The following is a 13,917-nucleotide window of genomic DNA, read 5'->3' on the forward strand; positions in this document are numbered from 1 at the left end:
GAGCATAGTTACACTTAAAAGACACTTGGTTATGTACATGAATAGGAAAGGTTTGGAAGTATATGGGCCAGAAGGAAGCAATTGGGACTAGTTTAGTTTTCAATTTTGTCCGGCGTGGACTGGTTGGACTAAAGGGTCTGTACCATGCTGTATGACTTGATGACCAATTGTTAACCTATCCTGTGATGCAAATTTCCTGCCCAAAGAGCTTCAATTTTCAGATGTATCACAAATGCTTACCTAGCTTTCCCAGAGCCTCGTACTTAAATTCTGATGTTGATGGTGATGTTACTGAACTAGAGATAATGGCTGGCTGCTGATGGAATTTAATTTCTGAGTAGAAGGATAGTCTCAATGAAACTATCATCAATTGTCATGATTTACTAATGATCCTTCAGGAAGCAAATCTACCACCCTTACCTGGCTGGTCTACGTGTGACTCCAGATGCATGGCAATGTGATTGACTCTTATCTGCTCTCTGAAATGGTCTTGCAATGCAAAATCATAGGATACCCACAATGTGGAATCAGGCCATTTGACCCATCAAGTCCACACCAACCCTCTGAAGAGCATCCCACCCAGAACCAACCCACCATCCTGCATTTACCATGGCTAATCCACCTAGCCTGAACTTCCCTGAACAAAGTCAGAAGACACATGGTCACCTGAGGAAGGGGGCAGCAGCTCTCTGAAAACTTGTGATTTTAAATAAACTTGGAGGACAATGACCTACTGTCACGTGACTTCTAATTTTGCCCATCCCAGTCTGACACCAGCACCTCCGCATCATGGCTTTCCTGAAAGCTACAGGCAATTTAGCATGGCCAATCCAAATAACCTGCAAATCTTTAGACTGCAGGAGGAAACTGGAGCACCCAGAAGAAACTCATGCAGACACAGTGAGGATGTGCAAACTCCACACAGTCACCCAAGGCTGGAATCGAACCTGGGTCCCTGGCACTGTGACGCAGCAGTGCGAACAACTTAGTTCAAATGCAATTAGAAATGGGCTGTGAATGCTGGTCTTGCCAAACACAACCACATGATCATAAGAATAAAAGTGGCCACTCCTGCCGCAATGCCAAAATTGATCTTAAGTAATAAATAACATCCTGTGTGATGGTAACAAATGAGAGCTATCCCACCTCCTCCTTCTTGATCATCTGCGGCCATTGTCAGGGTTCACTCCCAATGCCTTTCCACCACAGTCCAGCTGGGATTGGGACTGCTCTCACCTCATTCCATTGATTGCTATCCAATCAGAGCAAGGATATCACTGGTCGTGGCTCCTCTCAAGGTGCCCTCCGAAGGAGCTAGCCCTGGCCCCTTTTAATTTCACATTTCCATTCTGATCCTGATGATAAGCAGCCTGTTGGCTGGCAGGGTATGAGGAACTGCATGATGCCAACACTCTGAGTTCAATTCCTGCACTGTCACTGGGAAGGACTCTCTTTCTCAAACTTGCCTGAGGCCTGGTGACCTTCGGGTTAAATCACCACCAGGCAAAAGTGGGTACTGCAGATGCTGGAGATTAGGGTCAAGATTAGACTGTTGCTGGAAAAGCACAGCAGGTCAGGCAAAAGTGAAGACTGCAGGTGCTGGAAATCCGAGTTCAGACTAGACTGGTGCTGGAAAAGCACAGCAGGTCGGGCAGCATCCGAAACATCAATTTTCATCAGATGCTGCCTGACCTGCTGTGCTTTTCCAGCACCAGTCTAATCTGAACTCGGATTTCCAGCACCTGCAGTCCTCACTTTTGCCTGACCTGCTGTGCTTTTCCAGCAACAGTCTAATCTTGACTTAAACCAGTGGTCTCTCCCTAATGAGAGAGAGCAGCCTATGGGTCCAGTGGGAGTTTAGCCAACTTACCTAGTTAACACTTGTAGCGACAGAAGATGCGCCGTGTAATTTGCAGCTATGGGCAGTGTTGGCAAGTTGCCTTGCACCACTTTGCTTGACCACTCTCATTGCCTTGTGCACGGCGTCACAAGGACTTAACCAGTTCCCCTCCTCGCTAGTGTGAAGATGCTAGCGTGGAACACTGAACCCAGAGAGGGACACTACACACTGCGCTACAACATAACCTCAAAGTAAAACAAAAAAAAACCAAATGGGGCCTGATTTTCCAACGACCTGTTCACCTTCACCTCGCAGTCGAATTGAACGAGTGGGTGTAGAAAAGTTGCGGTATTAAGAGACGGTCCGCATTAATACAGCACTGTCTGGGGCGGGATCCAGAATAAGGCGAAACTGCATTAGTCCCAGTGAGTGGGAATTAACTTTGAGCGTGCGGGGAGTGGGGGGGCTATCGGTTGGGTGGCGACCATTGGTCGGGGACACGTTGCAAAGAATTGCCCTGGTTCGATCCGCCTCTCGCTGAAAAAGTGGGCGAAGATGTGTTATTTTTCTTCCCCCGTATTATTTTTTTTTTGCAGAGCGCAGAGGGAGGGAGGTTGTGGGAGAGAACTGCAAGTTGCAGCGTGTGAAAATGATTGGTCTGATGATGGGCGGATATTTCCCGGGGCTGCTCAACAGAATGTGATGAGGGTGAAGACGCAATGGGGAGAAATAACTGACGTACTGGAGTCAGGTACCGAGACCAGCAGCAGCAGCAGCAACTGCTCGCTCAGCTCGACAGCAGCACTCCGGAGCTTAGAGGGGTGGTGTGTTTTGGGGGGGAGGAGGGGGGGTGGGCTGCTGTTTTCGGCTCACCAGCTGCAATATAGCTCACCTTCAAGAAAAAAAACCCTACTGATCTCCAGCGCACATACACACACACACATCTCTACCAAAGCCGGAGCAGAATGCAGCATTTAACACACCAGCTCCCAAGAAGCTTTCCAGTTCGGTTTCGTTAATTCACCAGGACTTCGCTGTTGATGTCTATTTGGAATCATGGGGACCTTCCCTCTTTCTCTGGGATTCGGTTGTCTTTTTGTGTTTTGCGCTCATTTGGGTTCCTCATCCCAAGGTAAGCTTGAGTCTTTTCTGATAAATAAAGCCCCCCTTTTTTGTTAATGTCTAATCTTGCCAGGGATTGAGATTAAACAGAGAGGGGGTTACATGTTGTTTACTTTTTTAAAAAAAAGCCTTGCTGATAATTGAGATTATTGAAATATGTTTACTCATTTTATTTTTTTTTGTTGCTGTTCGAAATCTTTGCTGGAAAACAGAATCTGGAGAAGGCAGAAAATTAGCGGGGTGGTCAGAGATCCGGGCTGCTGGCGAGGGGATGGAGTGGGTCAGTTGTTTTCAGGTGAAGGGCTAGAAGATTGAAGGCATTCGAGCTGGTAAACATGCGTCGCTCTCTCCTGCAAAAAAAACCAAAATAAACACTACAAAACAGAAAAGATGCGTTCGTGTGAGAGGGCGCTTTACGGGCCGGGGTGGGGGGGGGGGGGTGTGGGAGGATGGTGGGGGTTCTGTCTGGATGGAGCATCTCCCAAGAAGATTGCGAATCGACGGTGTAGCAGAGCGCAGGCGAGTCAGGAAGAATAAAGAATTCAATGTGAAACGGGAAAGAGCGGGAAGAAATGGGGTAAAGAAAAGCAAGAGACAGAAATCCAGTGAAATGAAGGATAACTGGGAAGAAAAGTCCGAGGGAAAGGAAAGAATAAGTAGAAAGTGGGAGGGAGGAGAGAGAATGAAGAGTGGAGAATAAATTTACTGTCAGTGACTTAATGTGAGGGATTACTTATGTCCCCCACGTGAGACGGTTGCATTATCTGCGGATTCTAGATTCATTTGTATTCACTATCCAACTTGCCATTTAAAAAGTATTATTTTAAATAATCATTAATGCGTGCGCGGTGGAAGAGACTAGAGAATGCGGGCTGGATGAATGAATAGATTAACACCAGCTCCTACACACAAACACACAGAGTGAGTCCAGCTGTTGCGCGCCAGGGCGCTACGTGCCAGGAAGGGTGTGTGTGTTGTGGGGAGGGGGGAGGGAGAGAAGGGATTGGGGTGTGAGAGCTTTCCTTTCGGTTTCCTCTTGTTTTCACTCCTGTTTTGGCGACAGAAGTTAGTCCGCGTGTTGATCGACTCCGAACGCTTGTTCTTTCACAGCCCGGTTCACTGAACTCCCCGAGAGTGTGACAGCGAGAGAAGGGGACAATGTGGAAATGGCCTGTGCTTTCAGGGGCAGCGGCTCCCCGTCCTATTACTTAGAGATCCAGTGGTGGTTCATCCGAGCTCCATCGGAGCAGGAATACAGTCCAGAGACCAGCAAGATTCAGGTACTCGGCAGTTCCGGGGAGACTTGTTCAGCCTGGCTTCTCTCTCACACTTGGCGACGTATCCTTCAAATATATAGGCGCCACATCTCACACACAGACATCCTTACATACAAACTCATCACATACACCGTCCTGCAAACAAACCCTGTCATGCACACTGATCATACACTCCCTCCACACACACCTCACATCCGCACACCCTTATTTACAAGCTCCCCCTAATCACACACCCTCATATATACACACTGACACACACAGACGCTTCATACACAACCCCTGCACACACACTCTCACATGCAAACATTTCACGCACTCTCTCTAACACACACGTATTCATACATATTCACCATCACACAATCAATTCACACCTTCAAATGAATCCCCTTTCTCCCTTGCAAACAAAATCTTTCACATATCTGTGCATATACTCTCTCTTCCATATGCATTCTCACATATATACATCCCTTTGCTATTAATGCACTCTCACACATTTATCCTAACTCATACACACTCTCGTGCACACATACATTCCACATATGTCTTCATACATTACCTCAGACATACACCTACACGTGGAAAAACACAGGCACACTTCAAAGACACACATTCCATGCTTCATACACAAACACATACAAAGTATCTCATGTCGACACCCTTTTCAAACACATGTCAAACACTCCCTGCCATGCATATGCATGCACACCTTCACACACATATTCCAACACCTACATCTTTAAGCACCCACAGTCACTATTACCCAAGTATACACATGCAAAAACATATTCCAAAATATTTGCCCTCAAACACACACAATTACTTCAGTCAAAAGTTCCCACAAACATACATACACATATTTGCACATATGTACCATCCATCACATACATTCTATCACATTGATATAACTTCACACATGTATCCTGAACCACACTCCCTCAAGGGCACACACTCAAACCCTTGACACATTCTTTCATGCAATGTTTTACATACTCAACACACAGAGTCTCTCAGACACATACACACACACACACACACACACACAGTCTCTCATACACATACAATCCCTCACACACAGTCTCTCATACAAACATATAGACACTCCCCTAAATATGAATATGACCTAATAATAATTACAGATCCATACTCACCAACACATGCAATCACCCTTACACACAAGCAGGTGCATGCATGTTCTGAAACAAACATATTCATAAACACATTCCCAATCTCTTACATATTCACACAATGCTTCATACAGCCATTAAATGTCACCCACTACACACAGCCTCAAGCAAACCTATGCAAATACATACATTGTCTCTGACACTTCCACACTTCCTTAGTTCTAGAGACTACACAATTCCTTACACAAACAACTCTTACCCTCCTTCAAAAACATGTTGGTGCACATGTACATACACACACACTATATATACACACATCCTCTTCCACACACAAATTCTCTCACACATCCTCACCCAAACAGCCATATATTTTCACATAATCTCAAACTTCCTCAGCTTCTGACTGACTCCCTCGCACATACACCCATGCATACATCCATGCCAGACTCACTCAGGCAAATTGTCAGACATCCCTCCATACAAATTACTTCACACATCCTCACACAGGCCATACCTTATCGCACACCACCTTACATTCTTTCACACATTCACAGGCTGCCTCACCTATACTTGCACACACTCACAGACTGCCTCACCTGTACTTACACACACTCACAGGCTGCCTCACCTGTACTTACACACATTCACAGACTGCCTCACCTGTACTTACACACACTCACAGGCTGCCTCACCTGTACTTACACACATTCACAGACTGCCTCACCTGTACTTACACACACATTCACAGGCTGCCTCACCTATACGTGCACACACTCACACTCCCCTCCCACACACACATTTTACCATACTCACCCTCACAAATGCTTTAACACACACATAAACCCTCACCAATGAGTGCATACACTCACCCCCTCCCCCCCCCCCCCCCCCCCCCCCCACTCGCCTTCTTTTATACTATTTGAGGATCCCAGTTTTGGGATTATCCCATCTGGATAATTTCTTTGGCTCACTCCTGCGCGGTGATTCCACTGCAGCCTTGCGGTTGGCTGGATTTTTGTTGGTGCATGTATCTACTCGGTGGTGTATCCTGTCCTATCCCCTTAAGGCTAACCTCATCACATCACCTCCCCCCCCCCCCCGCCACAGAAACTCAGGCACATCAAGGAAAACCCGAGCACTGTAGGAAGATGATTAGAACTGCACTGCCCCTTTTTTGGGGGCGTGTTTCGCAATTTTGTGGCTGTGAGCCTGTGAAAGAGTTAGGAACGCTGCGGTATTGAACAATATTGTCCAGGAAACAAGGCGCGCCACGCGTTGCGCAGTTTGATGGGGAACGCGTGTAGCTCCACTTGAGGTGACCTCATTTACTGTTTACAGAACCCACAGCCCGGGTTAACATCTAACAGTTCTCTCCCATCGAGGGGTCTTTGTGAAATGCATGAGCAAAAACTCGGCTGCAAATACATTTGGAAAAACCCTGTATGTTAGACAAGAGAATTATCCGCGAGTGTTATTGGGGCGGGGGTACACAGTGAGGGGACTGCGGTCTAAATATACAAGACATAGAAGGCAGGGCGGAGCTCTGAGTCACTTGTTTAAAGGTCAAGGCGAATGCAGACCGTGAGCACATGAAAGCATCGAGTTGGGATATTCCTCGTCCTGAGAAGTTACCGCACTACTGTACTGTGAAGCAGAGGAGATGGGAATAATATTTCTTGTCTTATTCCTCATTCCAAAGCCTTTGGTCAGCTTTGTAACTGACTGGGTCCCCGTCCGCTTTGGGAGTGTGGGGGTGAAGGGACGGGGTTGGGGGCGATATATAACAGGCTCCAATCCGTATTGGGAAAAGTTGGTGATCTATCAGTTGCTGGATTATAGAATGATATCGACGCCCAAGGGAGGTTAGCCAAGCGTTTAACCGTCAAGGCGTAACCAAAGATGGAACCCCATCTGGGAACACAGATAAAACTGCCCCATTAACACGCCCGTTTTGTCACCAGAGACACCGGGAAGGTTTAATTCACAGCGAGACGCAGAAGGGGAAATCCAAGATTTTAACATTTTGGTGCGTAGCCATTGACAGACAGAGAGAGAGGTTGTGTCAGATCAGTGTGTGTGTGTGTTGGGCGATTCTTCGTCAGCCTTGTTAGAGGTTTTGTTTTGATGTCTCGGCCTCACGCTGTGCTCAACTGTTTTGTTTTCATGCAGTTGGACACTTTGCCACAAAGCGAAATGATCAACGACGAGACGAAGATCAGTGTGAGTAAGAAGGGTCTGACCAGAGGCTGGGTGAAAGGGACTTCACAGCAATGTATCTCCCGCATGCAGCGCAGTGCAGCCCCAGAGGGAGGGGAGTGGAACCGGTCTCTTAGTCTCAATCGCATCTCCGCGACGTGTCAGTCCCGCGGTCCCTAAGTAGTTGGACCCGGGGTGGGAAGACTGTATATTTTTGAGGGGGGAGAGATTTGAGGGGCGGGGGAGAGGCGGGCAGTGGTTCAATGGGGTCTAGGAATCAGTTTAAGAGCCGGTTGTACCGCACAGCTGCTGTCTGTCAGCGAAAACACGGATACAGGAACACAAGGATTCACTGTAGGAATTATGCAAATCTTGACCCCAGCAACATCGGACGGTAATTAAGACATTTATCTGTTTGTGGCTGCCCCTCCTGGCTGTGAGAGGCGACAGTGTTCAAGGAAAAAGTGCAAGTGGTTTTTTTTTGGAGAAAAATATGAGTGTAATCAAGTCTCGCAATTGAAGTTCATTTAAATTCGATTAATTCCTATTGAAGTGGATGCGAGAATGATAATGTTAATTAACAGTCTCGCTCTTTTAATTGGTCACTGTCACTGTCGCATGGTGGAACGGAAGACACGCTAGGGAGTTCCCATCAGAAGTGCAATAAACTGTCTTGCAGCCGCAAATTTGATCGCCGTCTCTGTGCCCTTCGGAGTAAATCGCCATACGAGGATATCCAGTTCCCCCCAAAAGTAGCGTTTAAATTTTCATCCCCAGGACCTACCCGTTTCACTAAACCTCGCCACTGGTGTAAGGCGGAGGGGGAGGGGTGGGGGACACTTTCCACTCACTATTGGACCTGGCCTTGCACTTGGGACAAACAGTGCGTCACTTTCTACCTGAATCAAGATTTGGAGAAGCCGGTCTTGGACTGGGGTGTACAAAGTTAAAAATCACACAATACCAGGTTATAGTCCAACAAGTCACAACCACCTGCTGAAGGAGCAGCACTCCGAAAGCTAGTGCTTCCAATTAAACCTGTTGGACAATGGTCTAGTGTTGTGTGATTATTACCTGAGTGAAAGGCTTATCCAAATCCTCTGCAGCATATTGGCCTCTCCTGCACAAAGGGTAGGTCCAATTCACACACAATACAGGAAGGTGTAACCTGACCATCAGCAGACATTTCGTCACTCAGAGTGTGGGATGCTCTAGCACCGGGAAACTGTTGAGAGCAGAGCACTGAAGGTCTTGCAGAAAGGTGTAAATATGGATCTTAGGGCTAAAAGGGATCAAAGGATACTGGAAGAAAGGAGGAACAGCCATAGTCCTGTTGACTGTGAAGACCGAATGGCCCACTGTTTACAATGCTGTGATCTATCTGTCACCTGACACTTGTTATATCTTGGCAAGACCCTGACTGACACTAGACTTGACATTGGAGCCCTTGACAAGATTGTTACCAGCTCAGGATTGGGTTTTATTTTTGAACTTCTGACAGATTGAGGTGAGGGTCTTCCTGTCGGTGGGAATGAGGGTGGTATATGTGGGGAGATTGCTAGAGTCTGGTTTGTGAGCCTCTTGCTCCCTATTCCCCCGCCCTCCTTTCCCACCCACCCCCCTTCCCCCTTTTGCAGACCGTCAAAGTGATGGGCAGTGACATCTCGCACAAGCTGCAGATCTCCAAAGTGCGGAAGGATGACGAGGGTCTGTATGAGTGCCGAGTGACCGACGCCAACAACGGCGAGCTTCATGAGTACAAGGCTCAGGGGCACCTGTACGTGAACGCCAGCCACGCCCGGGCTCTGCAGGCACTGGAGGCGCCGCCTCTCCCCCTGCACGATGGCAAGGGGCTGCGGGCACCAGCCGGACCGGCTGCGGCTCCTTCCAGCGAGCGACCGGGCCGGCACTCCCCCAGCAACCGAGTGGCGCACACGGGACAGACCGGAGCCACGACCAGACCCGCGGCCACAATCCTCAGGCAGAGTGCCACATCCACATCAGGTAAGGCAGGCGGAGACTACAGCCTGGGTACATACACACACTCACTTCTCACCCTCATCCCCTGCACAGCCTAGGCATGCAGTATGCCAACTTTACTTACCCACACGGCCATGGATCAATGGCAGAAAGCAAGGAATAATCTGAAAGCGAAACCTACACTCCCTCCTGCTAACTTATACTTACAGACGTGAAAACCAAAATGTTGGAGATCACAGCGAGTCAGGCAGCATCCCTGGAGAGAGAATAAGCTAATGTTCCGAGTCTAGATGACTCTTCATCAGAGCTGGTCATCCAGAAGAGATGGTTGCTACCTGGCCCACTGTAATCTCCAGCATTGTTTTGTTTCTAGTTCAGATTCCAGCATCTGCAGTAATTCGCTGCTATACTTACAGGATTACAGTGCAGTAGGAGGTCATTCGCCCCACACAGATATGAAGTTTCTGTACAATTCATTGCTAATGTATAAACCATTGTACTGTAGTAAGCATTTGCTTAGTTTAGACAATAGGGAAGATTGTACTGGGCAGTTTTGATTGAATGAGGTACAGAAAGCATTCTCTTTAAGTTGCAACTTTGACCAAGACCTCAGGTAATTTGAAAGTGTTTCCCAATCAAATACAAAAGCAGCAGCCACATTTCTGATTTTAAAAAGGCAACATCTGGCTAAGGTTAGGGGGAATGAAAGAGCAGCCTGATAATTGTTAGCGATATTGCCTGAGGGGCGAATATTCACCAGGAAACCAGGACCTGTAATGTATTTTTTTCAGATGTAGGCTAACAGAAAGAGCTATCTACTCATTAATCTCTCTATGTAATCTGTGTTCAGAAAGCATATACACCTGTGTATAATATCTTAAGTAACTACTGAAGGCGAACGGAATTGAATCCAATAGCATCACAGACCATCAGAATCAAGTGTGAGCAGATGGTAAGGAGGCAAAATCCTGTGAGCACAATATATTTGTAAGTCAACATCATCATCTGGGATGGTGTTAGAGCAGGGCATGGTTCAACGAATAACAAAAGGTCACGGTGTGATGCGAGTCGCAAGGGTAATCTGGGTAATTGGAAGGATTGGCCAACACTAGCAAATCAACTCTACAAATTGTGGCATCCACGTTATAAAACACTATTAATCTACTTTCTGAAGCATGGGATTAAATACCGTTGCCCTTTATATCCCCAGTTATATTATCTCCCTATTGAGATGGACCTATGCAGGCTGAATGGAATAAATTTGGTCTAATTGTGAAAAGGCGACACTTGGCGTTTATAAGCTTGTTGTGTACTGTAATTATTACTGATATGTAATCAGACCCGTTTATTGCATGTACATTATTACCGACGTTTTTCTGAGAGTGTACTGTCGTTTCAAAATCATCTTTGATCCATCGAATTGAGCTCCTGCAGCCAACAACCTCTCGATGATAAACACTGCAAAGTGCTCCACCGAGTCTCCGGCTGTTTGTTGTTAAGATGCATCAGACCCACCGTCCTCACGCTGTTTTGTTCTTCCACTAACTCGATGTTTCCTCTGAGAGTGTTGCTTCCTTCACAAAAGGCCACTCGCTGCCTGCCCCCCCCCCCCCCCCCCCCAACCTTGGGTTTGGACCTGTGTTGTCATATTGTGCAAATGCATGCGACGGGCGGTCACGGCAAATGCCAGCGTTACTGTGAAATAACATGTATATGAACAGCGGTATTTTTGGGAAACATAATCTTCCAGATGAGCGAATGTTTTAACTTCTTCCGCAGGTACGACGGTCGTAACTGCAAGCGACGGACTAGGTGTGCTGCTGGTTTTTTGTGGCTTTGTGAAGGGTGCTTTGCTATAGTCTTAGTGCTGACTTTTCCACTATCACTTTCTCTTAAAGCAAAGAGCGATTGGATGGTAAAATCCATGGACTGGACAGCAAAATCGACTTTAAACTCCCACCTTTCTGCACCCAATGCACTGTAATTCTCTAGAAACGGGAGCCCTTAGCGAGGCCGGCAAAGCAAGCGAGCTAAAGCGCCACTGGCGACAGTGGCCGAGGATATTCACTGCAAATGGATCTTGACATTGATAATGAACCACTCTGGGGGCAATTCGTGTGCGAGATTGCCGCTCTCGGGGCGTTCTCTTACACAAAAGCAAAACCGGGCACCAGGAGGGCCACCGGTGTCCATAGACCTGCCTGAAGTGCATCGGAGCCTGTCAGCTCAGCGTGGGTGCAAGATTTTAACTGTCCCCGTCTCTACATTAAAGGCACTCTGATCATTCTCTGAAGGTCTTGATTTCCACCATAACCCTCTGTGTAAGTGTGTGCAGGATTCTCGTTGCAATAGAGACACCTTCAGGACATGTGCGACGTTTCGCTCTCAGCGCCTGGATGTTTCACTTTACCTGTACTAGTTTGATATATCAACCCATTGGAAACCTCCCGTATGTGCAGAGCCGATCTAAAGCCGGATGTTTTATTGCTTCTCAATGTGCTGTCGTTAACCCCTTCTCTTCCCCCTCCCTCCCTGGACCTAAATGTCCCTTCCACCATTACAATGCTCGGTGTGACTCCAAGTACGGTTTTATTTTTTTCCTTTTTTAAATAACTGGCTGAATCCTAATTTTAATAATAACACACTGTGTGACCACCCCCTTTATTTTTTCACCCCATTAACGTATTCACTCAAGATTCTGGACAATCGCTTATCGGGATGCAAGTTGTGTATTTAAACCAATTTTCGTACGGTCTGTGAGTCAACGATACAAAAAAAATAGAAATTGACAGTATCCTGTGAGTGTTTTTTTGTTAGAGCAAGAGAATGTAAGGAATCGCGTGTTGATGTTGTTTCATTTCGTCCCAATCCAATGTCATTTATTTATCATCCAAACGCAACATGACGACACGACAAGATACCGGTTGGATATCCTATGCAGAGGCTAAAGCAGATCGACTTAAACAAAGACAAAGAACGAAAATATGGTTAACAAGTTATGTTCTGATGCACTCTTTATTCCCAACTGCAAGAAAGAGCTGAGGATGCTGTAAATCACAAACACAGACAGAAATTGCAGGTGCTGAGCTTTTCCAGCAATTTCTGTTTTTGTGAAAGTTTCGAACAGCTGTTGAGTCGGTTCGACTGTTGCATTAAATATTCATGTGTGAGGTGACACCGAGCCATTATATTCAAGGAATTGTAATGATGTAGCGGCGTGCAATGAGCTTCATGCAATATCAGCTTCTCAAATTAAAATTCTCCGTTAGTAAACCATGTCAGGATCTGGGGGATATACAACACTCTGAACCCAACCCACTGCCCACTCACTCCCAATCTGTGCCATTTGAGGGAGGAATGCTAGGAGGAGTGGAAGGCGTTGTACGCTGAAGTAAGGGTTTCACTGCCATTAGTTCTTGAGGAAAGTTGTCAGGAAACTGGTAAACACTCGAGCAGAAGACAGGACATCTCCTTGGGAAAGGTTCACTGAGCCTCGCCGTCTTTTTTTGGGGGGGAGGGGGGTGGAAGATTGAGCTGAAGCACTCCAGCAGCACCCCCCCCCCTCCCCTCCCCAGGGGCTGTCTCACTGCTGGGAGGGCTGGGGTGGGGGGGGGGGGGGCGGTGAGGTTGCTGTTTTCTTAATGGGGTTGCCTCTGCCTCGGCTCCAACCCACTGGCACTATCCCAGAGAGGGGCTGGAAAAGATTCCACCCGCTAAACCCCAAATCAACATGACCGGGGTGGGGGGAAACTAAAAACTCCCTCCTTGCTCATCATCTCATTGCCGCTTGTGGGAGCTTGCTGTGCACAAACTGCGTCACAGCGGTGACCAGGTTGTACAGGTCTTTGGGGGGCATTGCGCAGTTGCCGAAAGGCGCTATGTAAATACAAGTCTGGTCTATCCCAATAATCCGGCGCGGAGCGAGGCCGCATGTCCGACCGCTTTGCGAATACTTAGGGTGGGGGTTGGCCTATATATATATATATATATATATAGTAAATTTTAAAATATACAAATTGATAGCATCCATTACAAAAACTGTCAAACCCTTTCCTTCTATTTGTGAGTTAACCCCTGCAAATAAACTGTAGGGACAAACCCACCGTTTCTCCCATACCCGGTGGCCTTGTAATTATGACTCTTGTATTTTAGTCTGATAAACAATAACTGGCTTTCTGAAGGTGACGCCTCTTGAATCAGCCGGTTGACATTCTGCCTGTTCGATATGGCTCACCGGGTAAAGCAGCGAAGTGAGCTTGCCTTCAGGTACTGACCGGGTTTGGCTGGACCTCAGTGTCTCAGGACATCTCAGGTCATCATTGTAGATGTAAACGTGCCAAGTTTGCCAGGTAAGGTCAAATCGCTCGCTGGAATCAGA

General features: G+C 47.1%; 1 protein-coding gene across 2 annotated transcripts; it reads left to right on the top strand.

The window, feature by feature from the left end:
• The first annotated feature begins 2,764 nt into the window (after nt 1-2,764).
• vstm2a (V-set and transmembrane domain containing 2A) lies at nt 2,765-12,287 on the top strand. 2 transcript variants are annotated; one of them, XM_060850114.1, is made up of 5 exons: nt 2,765-2,972; nt 4,073-4,242; nt 7,533-7,583; nt 9,197-9,563; nt 11,438-12,287. In XM_060850114.1, the coding sequence occupies exons 1-5, from the start codon at nt 2,897-2,899 to the stop codon at nt 11,521-11,523; spliced, it is 750 nt and encodes a 249-aa protein (XP_060706097.1). In that variant the 5' UTR covers nt 2,765-2,896; the 3' UTR covers nt 11,524-12,287. The 2 variants fall into 2 exon arrangements, with proteins under 2 accessions (XP_060706097.1, XP_060706098.1); XM_060850115.1 differs by having other exon boundaries at nt 11,319-11,530.
• Nucleotides 12,288-13,917: the final 1,630 nt, after the last annotated feature.

The sequence above is a fragment of the Hemiscyllium ocellatum genome, chromosome 34 (assembly GCF_020745735.1).
Source record: "Hemiscyllium ocellatum isolate sHemOce1 chromosome 34, sHemOce1.pat.X.cur, whole genome shotgun sequence".
NCBI lineage: Eukaryota > Metazoa > Chordata > Chondrichthyes > Orectolobiformes > Hemiscylliidae > Hemiscyllium > Hemiscyllium ocellatum.

Coding starts and splice junctions, on each gene's coding strand:
- vstm2a (XM_060850114.1), top strand. CDS start 2,897: ATGGGGACCTTCCCTCTTTCTCTGGGATTCGGTTGTCTTTTTGTGTTT. Junction 2,973..4,072: donor TTTGGGTTCCTCATCCCAAG/GTAAGCTTGAGT, acceptor GTTCTTTCACAG/CCCGGTTCACTGAACTCCCC. Junction 9,564..11,437: donor GAGTGCCACATCCACATCAG/GTAAGGCAGGCG, acceptor TTTCTCTTAAAG/CAAAGAGCGATTGGATGGTA.